This window comes from Mustela nivalis (assembly GCF_964662115.1).
Source record: "Mustela nivalis genome assembly, chromosome: 2".
Classification (NCBI taxonomy): Eukaryota; Metazoa; Chordata; class Mammalia; order Carnivora; family Mustelidae; genus Mustela; species Mustela nivalis.
In genome coordinates, this window is record NC_139021.1 from 51,497,160 (window position 1) to 51,515,377 (window position 18,218).

At 34.4% G+C, this 18,218-nt stretch overlaps 1 protein-coding gene across 2 annotated transcripts in view; it reads left to right on the forward strand.

The window, feature by feature from the left end:
• Positions 1 to 14,352, forward strand: part of SNX16 (sorting nexin 16) — a 42,335-nt gene extending 27,983 nt beyond the window's left edge. For both annotated transcript variants that reach the window (XM_082719443.1, XM_082719444.1), the window contains 4 exons: positions 6 to 75; positions 10,355 to 10,491; positions 11,011 to 11,130; positions 12,073 to 14,352. In XM_082719443.1, the coding sequence (XP_082575569.1) occupies positions 6 to 75; positions 10,355 to 10,491; positions 11,011 to 11,130; positions 12,073 to 12,169 (424 nt within the window). In that variant the 3' untranslated portion in view covers positions 12,170 to 14,352. The remainder of the gene's footprint in view (positions 1 to 5; positions 76 to 10,354; positions 10,492 to 11,010; positions 11,131 to 12,072) is intronic.
• Positions 14,353 to 18,218: the final 3,866 nt, after the last annotated feature.

The following is an 18,218-nucleotide window of genomic DNA, read 5'->3' on the forward strand; positions in this document are numbered from 1 at the left end:
AAAAGCCTTGCAGTGAGAGAATTTCTTTGTCTGGATGATCCACCAGGTCCATTTGATAGCCTAGAAGAAAGCAGGGTAAGTGCTGTATTATGTATCACATGGAAAGGGGAACAAATGATTCAGTACAATAACTACATTGTTTCCTGAATGGAATAGCAAACAGCAAAATATTATAATTTCAGACCATGATCGTTTTACACAGAAAACTTTTAATGTTTGAGTCAAAGATGTCTTTCATTGAAATACATGAACCTAGTTTAGTGAAAAAATAAAAGTTCATACATGCCATGCCATCAATGAAGCTCTAAAATTAAATCTTGGTTTTTTTCCTCCTTTTACTGTTGGGAAAAAAAAAATCATCTGGAAATTTATTTTACTACATTTAAAAATGCTTTTTCTGTGCTGAGTTTTCTCCCATCTAAATATCAAAGTAAAGAGCCTACAATTAAATTCAATTAAAACTTACCTTCAGAAGTAAATGTTATTGTCTTGTTATCAATTCAACTCAAGCTTGATGCTCCTCAAATTACGCTAATTGACGTGTTAGAGTGGCCTATTTCTTGATGCAGTTGGCTAGATTCACAAAACAGATTTGGTAATAATAGGTAAGATTTTATGCAAGTTTTCCCCCACCCCCAAATGTTCAATTGCATTTAAATGGAACAGATTTAATTGGTAGATTTGTAATGTTTTCAGTTAAACTGAATCTGTTCTTTGTATTAGAGTAAATGCCATAGCTTTTTGGAAACAGCCTTATTGAAGTAAAAATTTCATCCATAAAATTAGCTATTTACTGTTCCATTGTAAAAGTACAAATTAATAATTTTTAGTAAATTTACAAAACTGTGCTACCATCACCATAACAGTTTTAGAAGTTCCCATCATGTTGAAAAAAAATTCCTGCCAGCCACTTTGCAATCAGTCCAACATTCCTAGCACCAGACAACTACTAATCTGCTTTCAGTTTTTACAAATTTGTCTTTTCTGGTTATTTTCTATAAATAGAGTCATATTTTGTGCGTGCGTGTGTGTGTGTGTGTGTGTTTGTGATCAGTGTTCAGTGTACATAATATTTTACAAATACAGTATGCATAACAGTATACATTAGATAATCTTTATATCTACTTTCTTTCACTTAGCATCATGTTTTTGAGGGTCAACCATTCATATTCTATAAATATAGAAGCAATACTTTTTGTTGCTGAATGGTTTTTCGTTCTTTGCATATACCACACTTCTTTTATTCAGTCACCAGTTGGACATTTGAATAGTTTCCAGTTATGTGCTATTTGAATAATGCTGCTATGAACAATCTCATAGAGGATTTGTGTGGACCTTTGTCTTTATTTCTCTTGGATTGATCCCTAGAAATGGAACATTTGCTTATATGGCAAATTATGTTTTAACTTTTTAAACTTACAGACTGTTTTCTGAAGTAGCTATACTATTTTACATTCCCACCACAAGTGGGAAAAAAATAAGGTGGGGTACAAATAAGTTTACAAAAAACAGAATTTCACTTTATCCATGTCCTCATAAATGTGATTTGAAGTATAGCCATTCTTGTGGGTATGTAATGGTACTGTGCTATAGTTTTAATTTGCGTTTCCCTAATTTTTTATGTTGGTCACTTTTTTTTTAATATGTTGATCACTTTTTCATGTGTTTTTTAGCCATTTATGTTTCATGAATTGGCTATTTATGTCTTTTGCCTTTTTGTGTGTGTTTAGCTGTTATATTGAGTTGTAAGACTTCTTTATTTTGGATATAAGTCCCTTTATCAGATACCTGATTAGCAGATATTTTCTTCTGATCTCTGTGTGTCTTTTCATCTTCTTAATGGTGTCTTTTGAAGTACTAATGTCTTTAATTTTAATGAAGTTTATTTACTCACCTTTTTTTTAATGGCTTATGATGTTGTACCATTAAGAACTCTTCACCCAGAGGTGCCTGGCTATCTGAATTAGTAGAGCATCCAAGTCTTGATCTCAGGTCATGAGTTCAAGTTCCATGTTGGGTGTGGAACCTACTTAAAAAAAAAAGAATTCTACCTAATACAGGTTAACAAAAGTTTTCTCCATTCTTTTTCTAGAAGTTTTATAGTTTCTTACATTTAGTCTATAATCCATTCTGACCTGATATTTAGAACGTATGAGATAAGGGTTTTAAGTTCCTACAGATACCTAATTATGCCAGTACACTTTTTGCGTTGGTACCTTTATCAAAAATCAAATAAACATAAAGGAATGGATTTGTTTCTGGACTCTTAATTCTCTTCCATTAACTCAGTTACCTGTCCTTATGCCCGTACCATACAGTCTTGTTTATTACAGGTTTTTATGGTTACTGTTTACATAGTTTTTGGGTTTTTTGTTTTTTGTTTTTTTTTTTGCTTTCAGTTTGTGTCTTTCAATCTAAGGTCTGTCTCTTGTATATAACAATATAAATATAGTTGGGTTTTGGTCTTTTGTTTAAACTAACTCTTTACCTTTTACATCTGCCATTTGCAATTTTTTTTTTTTTTTTTTTTTTTTTTTTATTTGACAGAGATCACAAGTAGGCAGAGAGGCAGGCAGAAAGAGAGAGAGGAGGAAGCAGGCTCCCTGCTTGAGCAGAGAGCCCGATCGGGGCTCGATCCCAGGACCCTGAGATCATGACCTGAGCCAAAGGCAGAGGCTTTAACCCACTGAGCCACCCAGGTGCCCCTGCAATTTATTTTTTTATCTGTCTCATCTCTTTTGGTCTTCTTCATCTTTTACTGCCTACTATTATGTGAAATACACATCTTTTATATGGCAGTTTGATTCCTCTATAAAAATTTTTACTTTTTTATTTTTTAACGGTTGTTCTAGGTATTACAGTATACATCTTAACAGCCTACTTCAGAGAAATAGTTAATTCCAGGGAATCATAAACTTATTTCCAGTACATCTTTTTGTCCCCTCTCCTTGATATTACTATAATTACATTTTTTTTTTTAAGTAAGCTCTAGGCCCAACATGGGGCTCGAACTTACAACCCTGAGATCAAGAGTCACATGCACCACTGACTGAACCAGTCAGACACCCCTATTATTTATTACATATTTTAAATCTGTGTGTCATAAACCCAGTATAATAATTATTTCTTTATATAGTCTTTTCTCTTATAAAGAAATTAAGAGAAGAAATGAGAAAAATACGTTACAGACTTTTATATTTGTCCATATACTTACTATTTCCAGCCCTCTGGCATTTTGTTTGGAATTATTGTACATTTATTGATTAATTTTGAAGAGCAAAGTCATTACAGAATTCATTCCTTGCTGTGGATTGGTATTATCATCTAGTATCACATTATTTCAGCTTCAAGGCATTCCTTCCCTTAGTACTTTTTGTAAGGCAGGTCTGACGGCAGCAAATTCTCAGCCTTTGTTTATTTAGGAAAGTTCATTATGAAGGATAATTTTATTGATGTTTTTTTTTTCTTTCACTACTTTGTATCATTCCTTTGTTTCCTGGCTTCCATTGTTTCTGAGGAAAAATCAGCCTTTAATTATATTGTTCTCATGGACATGATGAGCCATTCTGCCCTTGCTACTTTCAAGATTTTTTTCTTTGACTTTCAGCAGTTTGATTATGATATATCAAGGTGTTTATCAAAATTTGGCTTCATTGAGCTTCTTGGATTTAGTAGATTAGTGTTCTACATCAGACTTAGGAAGTGGTTGTCCATTATTTCTTCAAATAATTTTTCAGTCATTTCCTTTTAGCCTTCTTCTGGGATTCCCATTAGCCATATATTTGTATACTTCATGGTACTTCGTGTTTCTGAAGTGTTGTTCATTTTATTTCCAATCATTTTTCCTCTGCTCTTCAGGCTGAATAATTTCTGTTGATCAAGCTCACTGACTCGTTTTTCTGTCATTTGAAATCTGCCATTGAACTCCTCTTGTTAATTTTTCACTTCAGCTATCGTGCTTTTCAACTCTAGCATTTCTATTTGCTTTTATGTTATAATAATTATTCTGTTTCTTTATTGAGTCCATATTGTGATAACTAATTACTGTGGCTTTATAGTTTCTGTAACTGGCAAGACAAGATTTCCCTTCCTACTACTTCTTCAAAATTGACCTTTGTTTTTCCATATGAATTTTAGAACCAACTTGTGAGTTTCATAAAAGATCCTTGGGGCATTTTGTTTGGAATTATTGTACACTTATTGATTAATTTTGAAGAGCAGAGTCATTATAGAATTCAGTCTTCCTATCAATAAGATCATTGCTTTAAGTCTTGTTTAAAAGTCTTCAGTAAAGGTTAAATTTTTTCCTTGGGGCACCTGGGTGGCTCAGTGGGTTAGAGCCTTTGCCTTCAGCTCGGGTCGTGATCTCAGGGTCCTGGGATCAAGTCCCGCATCGGGCTCTCTGCTCAGCAGTGAGCCTGCTTCCTCCCCTCTCTCTGCCTGCCTCTCTGCCTACTTGTGATCTGTCAAATAAATAAAATCTTTAAAAAAAAAAAAAGGTTAAATTTTTTCCTAAAACTTTTAGGGAAAGCTGTAGATTTATTATTTGGGTTTTTTTTTATCAAAATTGGTATTTTTATTATTTTTTAAAGATTTTACTTATTTGACAGAGAGAGAGTACCCAAGAAGGGGAGCAGCAGGAAGAGAGAGAAACAGCATCCCCACTGAGCAGGAAGCCCAGTGGGGATCTCCATCCCAGGACTGCAGGATCATGACCTGAGCCAAAGGCAGACCATCAACAACTGAGCCACCCAGGCACCCCTACTATATTCTAATTTATTACTGTTGTATTATTGTTTTCTATATATTTTATATGTTATACTTTGGTGAAATCTCTCATTAGTTTGTAGATCCTTTTAAATCTTCTGTATAGATAATCATATCCCCTGAAATACTACAGTTACAATTTTTCTGTTTTAATCCTTAATACTTTTCATTCTATTTTCATAATTTTTTGTGCTACCTGGGATCTTTAGAGTAAGTAGAAGCAGTTATGACAAACATCCTTTTCCTCTGTTTCTAACTTTAAAGGAAATGATTCTGTGTTTCACCTGTAGGACAACCTGAGTCTGATATTTTCTTTAGTTTGTTTAGTAGTTGTATGGGTAGATTTTTAACAACTAATTACATTTCTTTAATGAATACCGCTTATTCAGATTGTATGGTTTTTTTAGGGCTCAATTTTGGTGTATTTTAAGAAAATTGGGCAAATCGTACAGATTTTAAAATACATTGATGTAAGGCATTTTCTCTGATTTTTAAAAATCTCTTAACGTATCTTTAATTACCAAAAGTAGTATATTGAATTCACTCATAATGGTTGGTTGTTAAAAAAAAATTTTGGAATTCTGTAGTTGAAATATCCCTAATGAATCATTCCTTTTATTATTAGGTACTCTTTTTGTGCCTAATGTTTGCCACTTAAAACGTATTGCTCTGAGATTAATAAAGCTACACTTTTTGTAGGGAAGAAAGAGCAGATTTGCCTATTGCCTGTTAAGTATTTTTCTATCTGTATATCTAAAATGTGTTTCTTGGGGCACCTGGGTCGTTCAGTCGGTTAAGAATCTGCCTTCGGCTCAGGTCATGATATCTGGGTCCTGGGATTGAGTCCCATGTTAAGACTCTCTACTCAGTGGGGAGTCTGCTTCTCCCTCTGTACTCTCCCTCCCTCGCTCTCTCTCTCTTTCTCAAATAAATAAATAATCTTAAAAAGAAAAAAAAAAAGAAAGTGTGTTTCTTGTCAGCATCATAGAGGTATTTTTGGTTTTTGATACAAACAGAACAATCTGTTTTTTAAATGGCAAGTTTATTGTGATGTGTCCAGTAATTACCAATATGTATGTATGTATTTCTGCCATTTTATTTTGTGCCTTTTATTTACCTTTTTCTCCTTTCCTTTCTTTTAGTTAATGAGTTTTCTTTCCTCCCTTTTTCCTTCTATTCCTGGCTTCTAAGCTCTATATTCATTTTTATTTAATGGCCATATATTGTTTTCATCAAATAATTTAGAACCAAGTTGTTTACAGCCTCCCGAAAGTGAGCCAGTGCTTCCTTTTACCTGCATACTGGCACTTCCTTTCCTCATCATTCTAAGTTCTTTTGTCTCACTTTTTCAACTAGGGCTCAGTTAATTGCTCTTAAAATACACCATTTAATAGCTCTTTCACTGAATGTGTATTGGTAATATTTAGGTCTTTAATGTCTGAAATTTTTTAAATCTTAACTTTCATTCTTGAAGTATGATTTAACTGGGCCTAGAATTTCACCTTGATAATCCTTCTCAGTTCTTTGAGGTCTTTTCCCCTGCCTTTGCTGTAGACCACTGCTGTGAAATATCTATTTTCAGTTCATTGTTGTCCCTTTCTAGTAAACTCTTTTTTCTCCCTAGTGTTTTAGAGACTTTCTCTTTGATTTTAACATTTGCAGTTTTACCATGTTATGTGTGGGTGGTGTTTATTTTTTTCTTCCTTGGGATGCATTATTCTTCCCAAGTCTGAAAATGCTACTATTCAATCAGTTCTGAAAATTTTTTGCTGTTTTCTCACTGAATATTGCTTCTCCTCATTCTCTCTGTTCTCTATTTTAGACCAATTTATAAATATGTGTGTTATTTTCCTTTTCCATCTGTCTTAACCTTTCATGTTATGTCTCCATCTCCCTGTGCCTCATTCTTCAATGAATAAATTTTGTGACTTTCTTAGTTCTAGCTTCCAGTTTATTGTCTTCAGATAGGATTATTCTACTGTTCCATTAAGATCTTAATAATATTGGGATGCCTGGGTGGCACAGTGGGTATGGCCTCTGCCTTTGGCTCAGGTCATGATCTCAAGAGTCCTGGTATCGAGTCCCACATCAGGGTCTCTACTCGGCAGGGTGCCTGCTTCCTCCTTTCTCTCTGCCGGCTTCTCTACCTCCTTGTGATCTCTCTCTGTCAAATAAACAAAATCTTTAAAAAAAAAAATCTTAATATTGACTATACTTGTCATGTCTTGACATTCTATTGTTTTGTCTCAGGTATACCTGATTTTTTTTTTAACAGTGGCTTTTAAAAAATATTTTCCAGTCATGTTCATCTCTTAGGTCTTTATCTCATAATATGCTATTATGGAATTCTAATCCTCTTTTCAGTGGATGATATCCAAGTGTGTTTGTTTTTTTTTTTTTTTTTTTTTTATTTGACAGAGAGAGATCACAAGTAGGCAGAGACGCAGGCAGAGAGAGAGAGAGGAGGAAGCAGGCTCCCTGCTGAGCAGAGAGCCCGATGCGGGACTCGATCCCAGGACCCTGAGATCATGACCTGAGCCGAAGGCAGCGGCTTAACCCACTGAGCCACCCAGGCGCCCCCCAAGTGTGTTTTTTAATTTAGGTTATAAAGTTGCCTTGATTAGAACCTTGTCGCCAGGAACACTGAACAGCCAAACTTGAGGGTATATCCTTCCATAGAAGTTTGTTTTATTCTGCAGGCATATCTTGAGTATCATTGATCCTGGACCATTTTTTATGCTAATTTCAAAGCTTGGGTATTTCTGACTGATTGTGAACAGTGTAAATTCAAACCAAAATCCACATGAGACATTGGCCCATAGTTACGGATTCTTCAGGGAAGACTTTACCTCTCCCACATATAGGCCAAGATGAGACAATCTTCCTTGATGTATTCCAGTGTTGATGAGTGACTTTTATTAATGACTTTGCTCTTCAGAGTCCTTACTTTATTTATTCCTAAGTATCCGATTTTTTGTCACTAGCCCTTAAAACGTCCCTGATTCATCTCTTATCCCATCTTGATGTTTAAAGTTCAAAGTTACCAAAAGCAACCTCTCCTCACTCCTTTTTCACCCATTACCCAAAGCTATGTTAGTGCAGATCCTGGTGGTACTTGTTTTCATTTCTCTTTGTTTTTGTTCCCGGAGACTTACCTCTGTTTCTTGCCCACATAGCTGTTTTAAAAAGTTGGATTTTTAGCTAGGTATTTTATAGCCAGAAGCCTTAGTTTGTCTGGTCACCCATACTATTATCTGTGGAAGTTATGTGTGGTTCATTTATTTTTTTTTTCTGTGTTCCTATGTTCTATTTGCATGATTGTTGAACACTGTTCAGTTTTTCTCATATGTGACTATACCCAGATCTTTAAATATGGGTATGTTTATAACGTTCATCTTATGTCATTAGGTAAAAAAAATAAGCCACAGACTGATATATATTAAACACTTCCATCTATATAAAGATAAATATTTGAGAAGCTGAAAATAATTCAGTTGGGTGGAACATGGGTTATGTAGAAGACCAGAGGAAAGGAAAGGTAAATACATCAAGCTATGAAGTTGGGGTAAAAGGGATATGTCACATCATAAGGTACTTCATTTGCCTACATATATTTGGCCTTATTATTTAGGCAGTATTGAATCATAGGTAACATGATCAAATGTATTTTTAAGAAAGTCCACTGTATGGCAACTAACATAACACAATTAAAAAAAAAAAAAAAAGGGAAGAAAGCCAGCTTATATTGCCAAAGTAAACATAGGTGAGCCAATTAGTTTACTGGTGGTGTAGTTTGGTTAAGAACTGAAAACTGTAGAAATGAGAAAAAAAATGACAAAAACATAAGAAGTGTTGATGAGGCAGTAGGGAATGAGGGTAAGGGAAAGGTAGATAGACTGGGTTATCTTTGAGCCATATAAATTAGGGGACTTCAGTGATCTAAGATGCCTGCTTGATGACTTTAATGATGAGATGGTAGAATAGATACTCCCTTGTGAACGCTGTTTGACTTGCCATTGGTACATCTAGTTGAAGAGGACCAACAGATATATGAATGATGTCTATGCACTCAGGAAATGTTGAGGGGTGGAGATTAATAACAACAACAAACCCATTAGAAGTTGATAGCATATAGTGGAGATGAGAGCTGAAGTCTTAACAGTAAGTGCAATTGCCCAGGAATGACATATAGAACAAGAGAATACATAACCAAAGGCAAAACTCTGATGAATGCCCACATGCAAAGAACAGATAAAAAGCTAAGAAGTAGCTGTCCAAGTTAAGAAGCAAACCATAAAGTTTCATGGAGGCCAAATGAAAGAGATTCCATTAAATTTTAAAAAAAAATTAAATCAACAATGACATGCAGTGAAGTCATTAAAACAACACTTTGGATTTGACAATTAGAAGGTCATTGTTTGCCTTTCCCTGGGCATAGTTGGTAGAGAAAAAGAGAATGAAACTCCTCTAATTAAATGATTTTAGAAGTAAATGGGGGGCTAAATTTGGGTGATAAAAACCTATTGTGATAAATTGTTTCATTTTGAAAGGAAGGAGGTGAGTTAATAGCTAGTCATGATTAAGAGAGAGGTGATGATTTTCCTTTATAGAGAAATTTTTAGGACTTGCTTAATGAACTTCAGTCAAGTTTATTAAGGAGGTTTAGGGTCCAGGAAGGGGAAAGGTTGAAAATTTAAGACAAAGTGTATGTGGAAGAGTAAGTAGATAAGATAAAGAGTCTCATGTTCTTAAGGAAAAGAACAGGATGTGAAGGTAGCCAGGATTCAGGGAGTCAGTGGGTTTTTTTTCCCCCTGATACAGTAATCCAGATCATCTGCTGGGTTTGGAATCAGCAATAGTAACGCATTGTAGGGGATTTACCAGGGGTGAAGTTCTGAAACAGTCAGAGAGAAGACAGGACAGGGAGTGAGAGATAACTAGGAATAATTAAAAGAATTGATCAGTAATGCTGAACGCCTCACCAAAATAAGTGACCCACATATTTTCATGACATCATTTTTTATGGTAGAACGATTTTGTTTGTTTTAATCTTTATTTCAGCAGTGTTTAGTATCCTGGGTATGAAGGATAACATGTCAATTTTGAATGAATCTGGGAAAAGGAGAAGCAAAAGAAAAACAATGTTGAAAAAAGAACCCAACATTGTTTTGGTGTTGTGGAGGAGGTTGTTACAATAGTATTGCTGCTAAGCTAATACGAATGAATAGTCAGCTTTTCAAAAAAGTATATTCATCTAGGACTAGGCAAAAATAGATGAAGGAGAACAGAAACTTAAAACTTGGTCATTTTTTCCCCCAGTTCTACTCTATAGGGTTATCACATACTCATTTCAAGCAATGTGGCTTACTGATTAACAATTCTCAAGAAAGGGGACCTGTAGTTAGAAGTCCTGCTGGTAGGTGGCAGATAGCAAGATAGCAGAGACCGAAAACGATGAGGAAAGGGAACAAATTGTTGGGGCTGCATACATATTATTTTGGTTATGTTCTTTAACTCCTCAAATAAATGCTCTTGAGGAAAATACTGCATAAGTAATTTTTTTCTGAATTTTTCATTTGTTTTTAAGGCTTTCTGTGAAACTTTAGAAGAGACAAACTACCGTTTTCAAAAAGAACTACTTGAAAAACAAAAAGAGGTGGAATCACTGAAGAAACTGCTGCATGAAAAGCAACTTCATATAGAAACTCTAGAGAGCAGAATCAGGTGTATTGTGATATTTACATTTTTAGCCTTACTCCTTAAACTCTTAATACTCTGGGCTAAATGCCCTTTGTATTTTAGTATGATTTAGGAAATTTCTGATTCTAGAAGTCTTAAACTCTTGGCGTAATTTCTTATAGATTGGGAAAATTGCCTTTTGATAAATTATTTAGGAGGTTGAACATTTGAAGGATGGGAAACATCAGAAATACAAGTCTCTAGCTGTTGAAGATAAACATTATTCATTTTAACCTGTTTAAATGGTATCTTTATTTCTAGGCATTTCTACCAATTTTTCACATATGAAAGTTGTAGTTTGTGTTCTTGTCAGCATATTTAATTGACATTAAAACCATTTTACGTTAATTATAAATACTAGTTTCTCTGTTGACTCCCAGAGTCAGCAATCTATTAGCTATATTAAGAATAGCTAAAGACTAATAAAGTTATGTGTATTTACAAAAATAAACTAATACATACTTTTTTTGTAGGAAATAACTTGTTGCTCTAATTTACTTTCAGAACATTGTCTTTAGAACCTGAAGAGTCATTGCACGCATCAGAAACAGAAGGTGGACACATCCCAAAGGTGGAGCCCTCCTCACTTGAGGTTGATCAAGATGTTTTGCATGAGGAATCTAGGTAAATAATATTTGGCTAATTATGGCCTAATTATCTGATTAATTAGAGGGAAATAGTAATACTCTATCAAGTTTTTTTTTTATGAACTCAGTGTTATTATATCATGAATCTGCTGAGCAAATAAAGACTATTTGATATTCTAGGCTGTCCCTAAAAATGAATATTTGGCATCTAGGCTGTAAATTATTCCTTACTTTGAAGATATGTCTAAATTACCTATTCATTTAATTCATTAATTTTATTAAGTTTAACAAATTAATCTCTCTCAGTCTTTTTCCATTCAAAAAGTGGGATACTATAATAACAACAAGCCTGCCTACCTAACAGGAATGATGAAGATAGTATATTTGAAAGCACATAGAATATTTATTACTTATAAATCCAAAGTCATTGTAAATACTTTAGTGGCAGCAGCTAAGCTGTAATTATGAGAACAAATTTGTGTTGGTAAAGGTCATTATAAATTGGATTTTTAGTGATAAATGGTAGTTGGGAGAGCTGAAAGACTCAAAAATATATCTCCATAGATGATGTCTGGTAATAACAACTTAAAAATATAAAATTTCTGGATGGCTCAGTCTGTTAAGCAGCTGCTCTTGGCTCAGGTCATGATCCCAGAGTCCTGGAATCAAGCCCCACGTTGGGCTCCCTGCTTAGTGGGGAGCCTGCTTCTTTTCTCCCCCTCCAACTACCCCTGCTTGTGGTTTCTCTCCCCCTCTCTCTGTCAAATAAATAAATAAAATCGTTAAATATATATATGTATATGTGTGTGTGTGTGTGTGTAATTTCTGATCAATTATTTAAGTATTCTTTTCCATTAAATATTTTCACATTAGTATTTAAATAATCTTTCCATTAGATAAAAAAAAAATTTAAAGGTAATAGTGAAGTGAAATTGCATGTTTCTAATCTCTTTGTTGACATGTTTCTCTTTTCTTGCAGAACTGATGATAAGCCATGCTTAAGTTTTAGTGAACCTGAAAATTCTGTATCAGACATAGAAGTTGCAGAAGTGGCATACAATGCTGAAGAAGACTAATACATGACAAGCAGTTCCTTTCATGTATATGTTTCAGCAAATTTAGAATAGAGTGGCAAATATTTAAAAAGAAAAAAAAGAGTGAAGCATTTACAGAAAACAGAAAGATTGCACATGTATAAAGTTTACATAAAAGTTTTTTAAGTTATTGGGATAAGAAATGTATTCACTGCTGCTTTAAATTGTCTTTTATCCAACCTTTGTATTTAATACACTAAAAAAAATTTAGTTTGAGTTCTGTTATCAAGACTCAATTCTTAAATAATGTGCATAAATTATTTTGGTATTTTGCCAATATATTGCTCCAAAGTAATGTGTGTGTGCATACTCTTGCGTGTATGTGTGTGTGTTTGAGTTTGTGTTTAAAATGCCAATTTTATCAGTTAAATGGACATTAAATGCATGTTACTATCTGGTTGATATATACTTCTTTGTATCTATGACATGATACATTTTCATTAGTCGTTTAAATCAGTGGTAAAGATGAATTAAGTTTTAAATATCGATACATTTACCATCTGTAAATAAAAATTGCCTGTTTGCTATTTAAAAGAAGAAAACTTTCTAATACCAAAGGAAAACTATTTGAAAGAGCTATAATAATATAAAATAACATAGCTAAACTGATAAAATAGCCTTGATTTTAAAAGCTGATACATTATCAGAATACTATGATAAGTATCCTAATTTATTATAATATGTTATACTTGTTTATTTTCCACATAATCTTTATCTTAAATCTCTACCTATAGAATCAGTGAGTTTTCCTCTTTCAGAATACTACCTCTTTTTGCTAATCAAGGTATAATCTTTTGAAAATAAAGATTCTAAGCAAGTAGGGAGTTACAAAAAAAAAATACAAAATAAAAAGCCATATATACTATAAAGTTCCTTAACTATATTGACTCCTGGGATTGCATTTTTATTTCTGTATATGTGAATATGTTGCTATAATATATTAAGGCTGATTTTCCTTTAGCCAAGTGATGCACTTTATGATAATTAAACTCCTTTGTGCCAAGTTTAATTGGTGAATTTCTTTAGTAAGTGGAGTTAGGAAAAAGAATTATGTAGTGCCTTCACTATTTGACTTTTTACACCAGTCTGCTAGGGTCTGTGAGTCAGCTTTATGAAAAAGTGTTTCTTTCAGATTGACTTATAGTTGTTGAAAGTGCCTTGTTTCATTTTTACAATATGAAGTTACTCATTTATTTTCTATTTCCAGTGCTTTGCATATTGCTGTTAATAAGTGTTGTGATCGTGCTAGCATTTTGAAATACAGCTCAGTATATTGAATTGCATGTGCTTTCTAAAAGCTGAGGGAAACTTACTGGGGAAATAGAATAACCATCTCCAGTTTTGTTTTCTTCACTATCTAAAAGTTTATCAGTATCTTGATGTACATACTAAAATGTAGTTATTTAAAATCCTGCTTACATAGATTAAGAGATCAAGTGGCTGTTGTTAACTTTTGATCTAAAAAGGACACTGTTTCTTACAAAGTACCAAAAATTTTAAAAGCTTTTGTCAAAATGTACAGCTATGTTCTGTCTCAGAATATTTTCCACAAAGTATACCTGTCTACTGGAAGAGAGACAGGAAGAATATAATAAACTATTCTCTTTGTTCATTTCAAAATATTCTAGGCTTAAAAGGTTTAAAAAGAACAATCATTTAAATTAATATCATTTTTAGTCTAATGATAAGATGATCTTTGCTAAATCCCAGATGCTGTAATGCTACATACATGTCTGTTTTAAAGTGAACCATACACTTCTGAATCTGGCTTTTCAGAAGATTGTATGTAAAGTTTGGGATGGGTGAAGAAAAACCTATTAATTAGATAAACCACTGTTTATATTTAGAATTTACTTTTTTTACTTTTATGATGCATCTTATTATTATATTCATTTAATAAATTATTTTTTCAGTACAGCAGTAGCTGTGTTGTTTAGATCTTGAATAGTATTTTCCCCTTCCGTTTCAGTGTTCTCTCTATCCCTTACAATTATTGTAAATTTAATTATACTTAACTGCTCCATTTCACAGATATGGAATGAGTTTATGATCATTTTTTAGGTTTACACTTTATATTATCATTTTAAGTATTTGTGAATAGGTGCACTGTGCTACAAATGTAACCAACATTAATAAAAAAAGTTGAACATAATTCAAACAGGAAACACTTCTGTGAATATTCTTTTAACCTTTTAAAAATTAACTTCATGGGTAGGTAGTAAAACCATAAACCAGCATTTTAAAATGTGCTTTATTTGTCTGTTCTGAGAGTAGACATTTAAAGCACATTATTTAGAAAACCCATGTTCCTCAGATAAATAATCTACGTAGTCTACTTCATCTGTTTGTGATATTAAAAGGGAACAGTGGCCTTACATCGAAAAATAATTTGTCTAGTTTTAAAACGGGTTTTATTACTTACAGGAAGAGAGGAGTTTGGGGATTATGTTAAAAACAAGCCTGTATTCTCAACTAGGAAAGAGAGGAATCTAAATTGTATCCTCTGGGAGATTTTCAAAAAGCTACATATTTGATCCACATTTTAGTTCTTCCAAAAGATAATAGAATTATCTTCACTGCATTGCAATTTGCTTCTGTGCTGTTGGCTTCTACTAGCAAAACAATCATCAGAAACTGTGTTTTCAACACATGTGTTTATTTCAAGGCTGATGCCTGCTACACCACAGTGTACCTTTATGAGGACTCATGAGAGAAAATTCTCTTAGGTCTCAGCAGCAGTAAAACCAGTGCTTTTCTTAAAGAATTTATCTGGGGTTTCTTTGTTTTTGTTTTTATTTTTTCCTTAAAGACCATTTATTACTGTCTTTCTCTTTTTTTACTTTTTTTAGGCAAATTTCAGCCAAGTTGTGTTCACCATGGCTGCCATATAGAACCTCAGGAGATCTACTTTTGTGTAGTAAACATGACTTTATTTTTCTTATTTTCTCAACCCCACTTTTCCTCCCTATTTAAGGTCTCAATTAGAACACGTATGTTTTTGTTCTGATGAAGTCTCCATTCGAATGATATTTTAGACTACATTAGGTAAAATCTTGCCATAGCCTGTACTAACACCATTACTGCACCATTAAGGATAGCAGTGATTACACAAAGATAAATTATTCTTCCCTTTTAAAGATGTTCTTAAGTAGGACCAGTGAATGTGGGATGCAAACTTAGAAATGGTAACTAGTGGTAAGCTATGGGTAGGTTCTTGGTCAAAATACAATATTGATAAACTCAGATTATGTGTTTAACCATAGCCTCAAATTAGAAGACCCCACTTGCCAGTTCCTTGTGTATCATTGACAGAAAAGTAGAATAGTGTCATTAGCCCCACACAAAACAATAAACAATACAGCTAATGTATACTCAGTAGCTAAAGTCAGTATTCTATTGTAATAGGTACAGATTTAAGACTTGGTATAGAATTGCCTAATGAAATGTTTGCAGCCTAGCTAGTTGTAATCAAAAAACTATTGGTTAGATGCTGGTTAAAGTTCTTTGCTAAGGTGTGAAATGAAAAGCCCACCTTGGGGTGATTAAGCCCACCTGGAGGATTATTTCTTAAAATTAGCTCACCTGCCAGTCGTTTTCCAGTAACCCTGTATGGCAAATACCACCATTCATTGACTAGCCCAGAAGTTTCTTTACCCCCTTCAAATTGGGAATGGGATAAAGTAAATCGTGTTTTCTCAGCTCCCCTTGCACCTAGGTTTGAGCCTGTGACAGGATTACGGCCAGTGAGATGGATAGAAGTATGCCTATAGCTGCTGGAAAATCGCTCGCTTTTCCTGTAAGAGGGTAAATATGCTGCTCGTACGGCCTCTCCCCCTTCCTCTTGTTTTAATCTCAGGTAATATGCAGAACTCTGGAAACCATCTTGCAGATACGAGGTGTGACAAGTCTGAGGGAAGATTAAGGGAATCACAGAGACTAGCCACTTGTGAAACTACTAAAAATTGTTGTTCTGTTCATTGTACCAAGATAAAAGCTATTTTTAATTTGAATTATAGGTTTAACTTTAGGGGGTAAAAGCCTTTTCAAACAAAAAGGCTTTCTTCCTGCGATGGTACTATGTATTTTGTTAGTAAAGAAAAATAATCAGAGGAGAAACAATTTTTTCTTGAAAGCTAAAAGAGAACCATCTCTTAGACATACCAAAGTTCGCTTACTCCTGAGACTCCTTCTGGCAAACCAAATATGAAGGAGAAAACAATCTATTCTACACATACGTATAGTCCACTCGGGCTGCTCTAACAAAACCACAGACTGGATGGCTTAAACAACAGAAATTTATTTTCTCACAGCTCTGGAGACAGTGCCAAGATAAAGGTGCCTGCAGGGTTGGTGTCTGGTGAGGATACTCTGGGTAACAGAGAACAAGCTCTCTGGTGTTTCTCATAAGGGCATTAGTCCTGTTGGATCAGGACACACACACACACACACCCCGCTTTGATCTCATTTAACATTAATCACTTTCTTAGAGGACCCATTTCCAAATTTAGTCACACTAGGAGGTTAGTGCTTCAACATACGAATTTGAGGGAGGCACAGACATTCAGTACATAACAGTATAGGATGGATTATCTTTTAATGCTTACAAAGAGATTTCTCAGTTCAAAAAATTAAAGTAGATAGCCTATTCTTTCATTTGTCCATTGAACAAACATTGATCATCTACCACATGTCAGCACTGGGTGATACAAATTGTTAAGCACATGATCCCCTCAAGAAGTTTAGACCAATACAGCTTTTAATACAGGCTGCTCGTACAGCACTGTGGCAAGTGTGGTGGTAATTGTGTTATTCATGATGAATTATGGAAATGAGAAGGCTGGAAAGGACAAGTGTTGGTCAGCAGTAGAAGTGTAGAGCATCAGCAGCTTCTCAAAAGCAGAAGGGTGTGCCCAGCAGATCTGCTTCAGCCCATGCAATGGCAAGAATCATTATTATCCCTGATTCTTTTTCCCTTACCCAGTGTATCACTTCTAGCTCCAAAGTAGAAGCCCACTCACCTGATGTGACAGGCCAAAGAGGGACACACAAACCACACTGCATACCTTAAAACATTTTATTTTAACTCAATACGCATATATTCATTTGCCCAAGTTCAAACAGTGGTGAAAAGTCTATCTTTGGCAAGTTTTTACTAATGAGTGCTCTGGTTTTCTCTCTTGCTAAATCCTAAATGCATTTTCTGATTTCTAGCTTTAGTTTCTGTAGAGTGAAGGCATAAGATGTATATGAAGGAATCTGTTGCAGAAAGCATGATTTTTACTGGTTTTTTTTTTCAATCATGTAATATCTTTCCAAACTGACCTAGTTTTCCCTAGAAATGATAACTTGTTCTCACATTGCATTGTTTTATATAATGTTAATGATCTTATTTAAAATTTAATTTTAGGGGCACCTGGGTGGCTCAGTCAGTTAAGTGTCTGCCTTTGACTCAGGTCATGATCTCAGGTCCTAGAACTGAGACCCTTGTAGGCTTCCTGCTCAGTGGGGACCTTGCTTCTCCCTCTCCCTCTGCCCCTCCTCCTGTTCATGCTCTTTCTCTCTGTCTCAAATAAATAAAATCTTAAAAATAAAATAAAATTTTAAATATAGCTAGTATACACAAATTTGGAAGCAAACTGATGCTTAGAAATCACACAGATCTCTTAGGAGGAAAGAGGGGTATGCAGGTGTTCTAAGAAGAAACCAACTAGCCACAAGCATTCAGGGTGCCCTGGGTACCACTGAGCACATTTTAGGCAGAAGATGCAGAACTTCCGCAGGTCAGTTATGAATTGATCACCTGGACCTACCTTCCCCCCTCTCTAATCCAGTCTCCCACAGCAGCCATGGTTTTCTTTTTGAAAAACATAAATCACAACATGTTTTTTCTCTCCTTAAAAACTTTCAAAAGTTTCCCATCATGTATAATATTACAACATTCAGACTTCGTTACATGACGTTCCAATATGGTTTTATTCCGCCAATTACTGTCCTTAATGGCAGCACACATGGCGCCTTTTCTGTTCCTTGA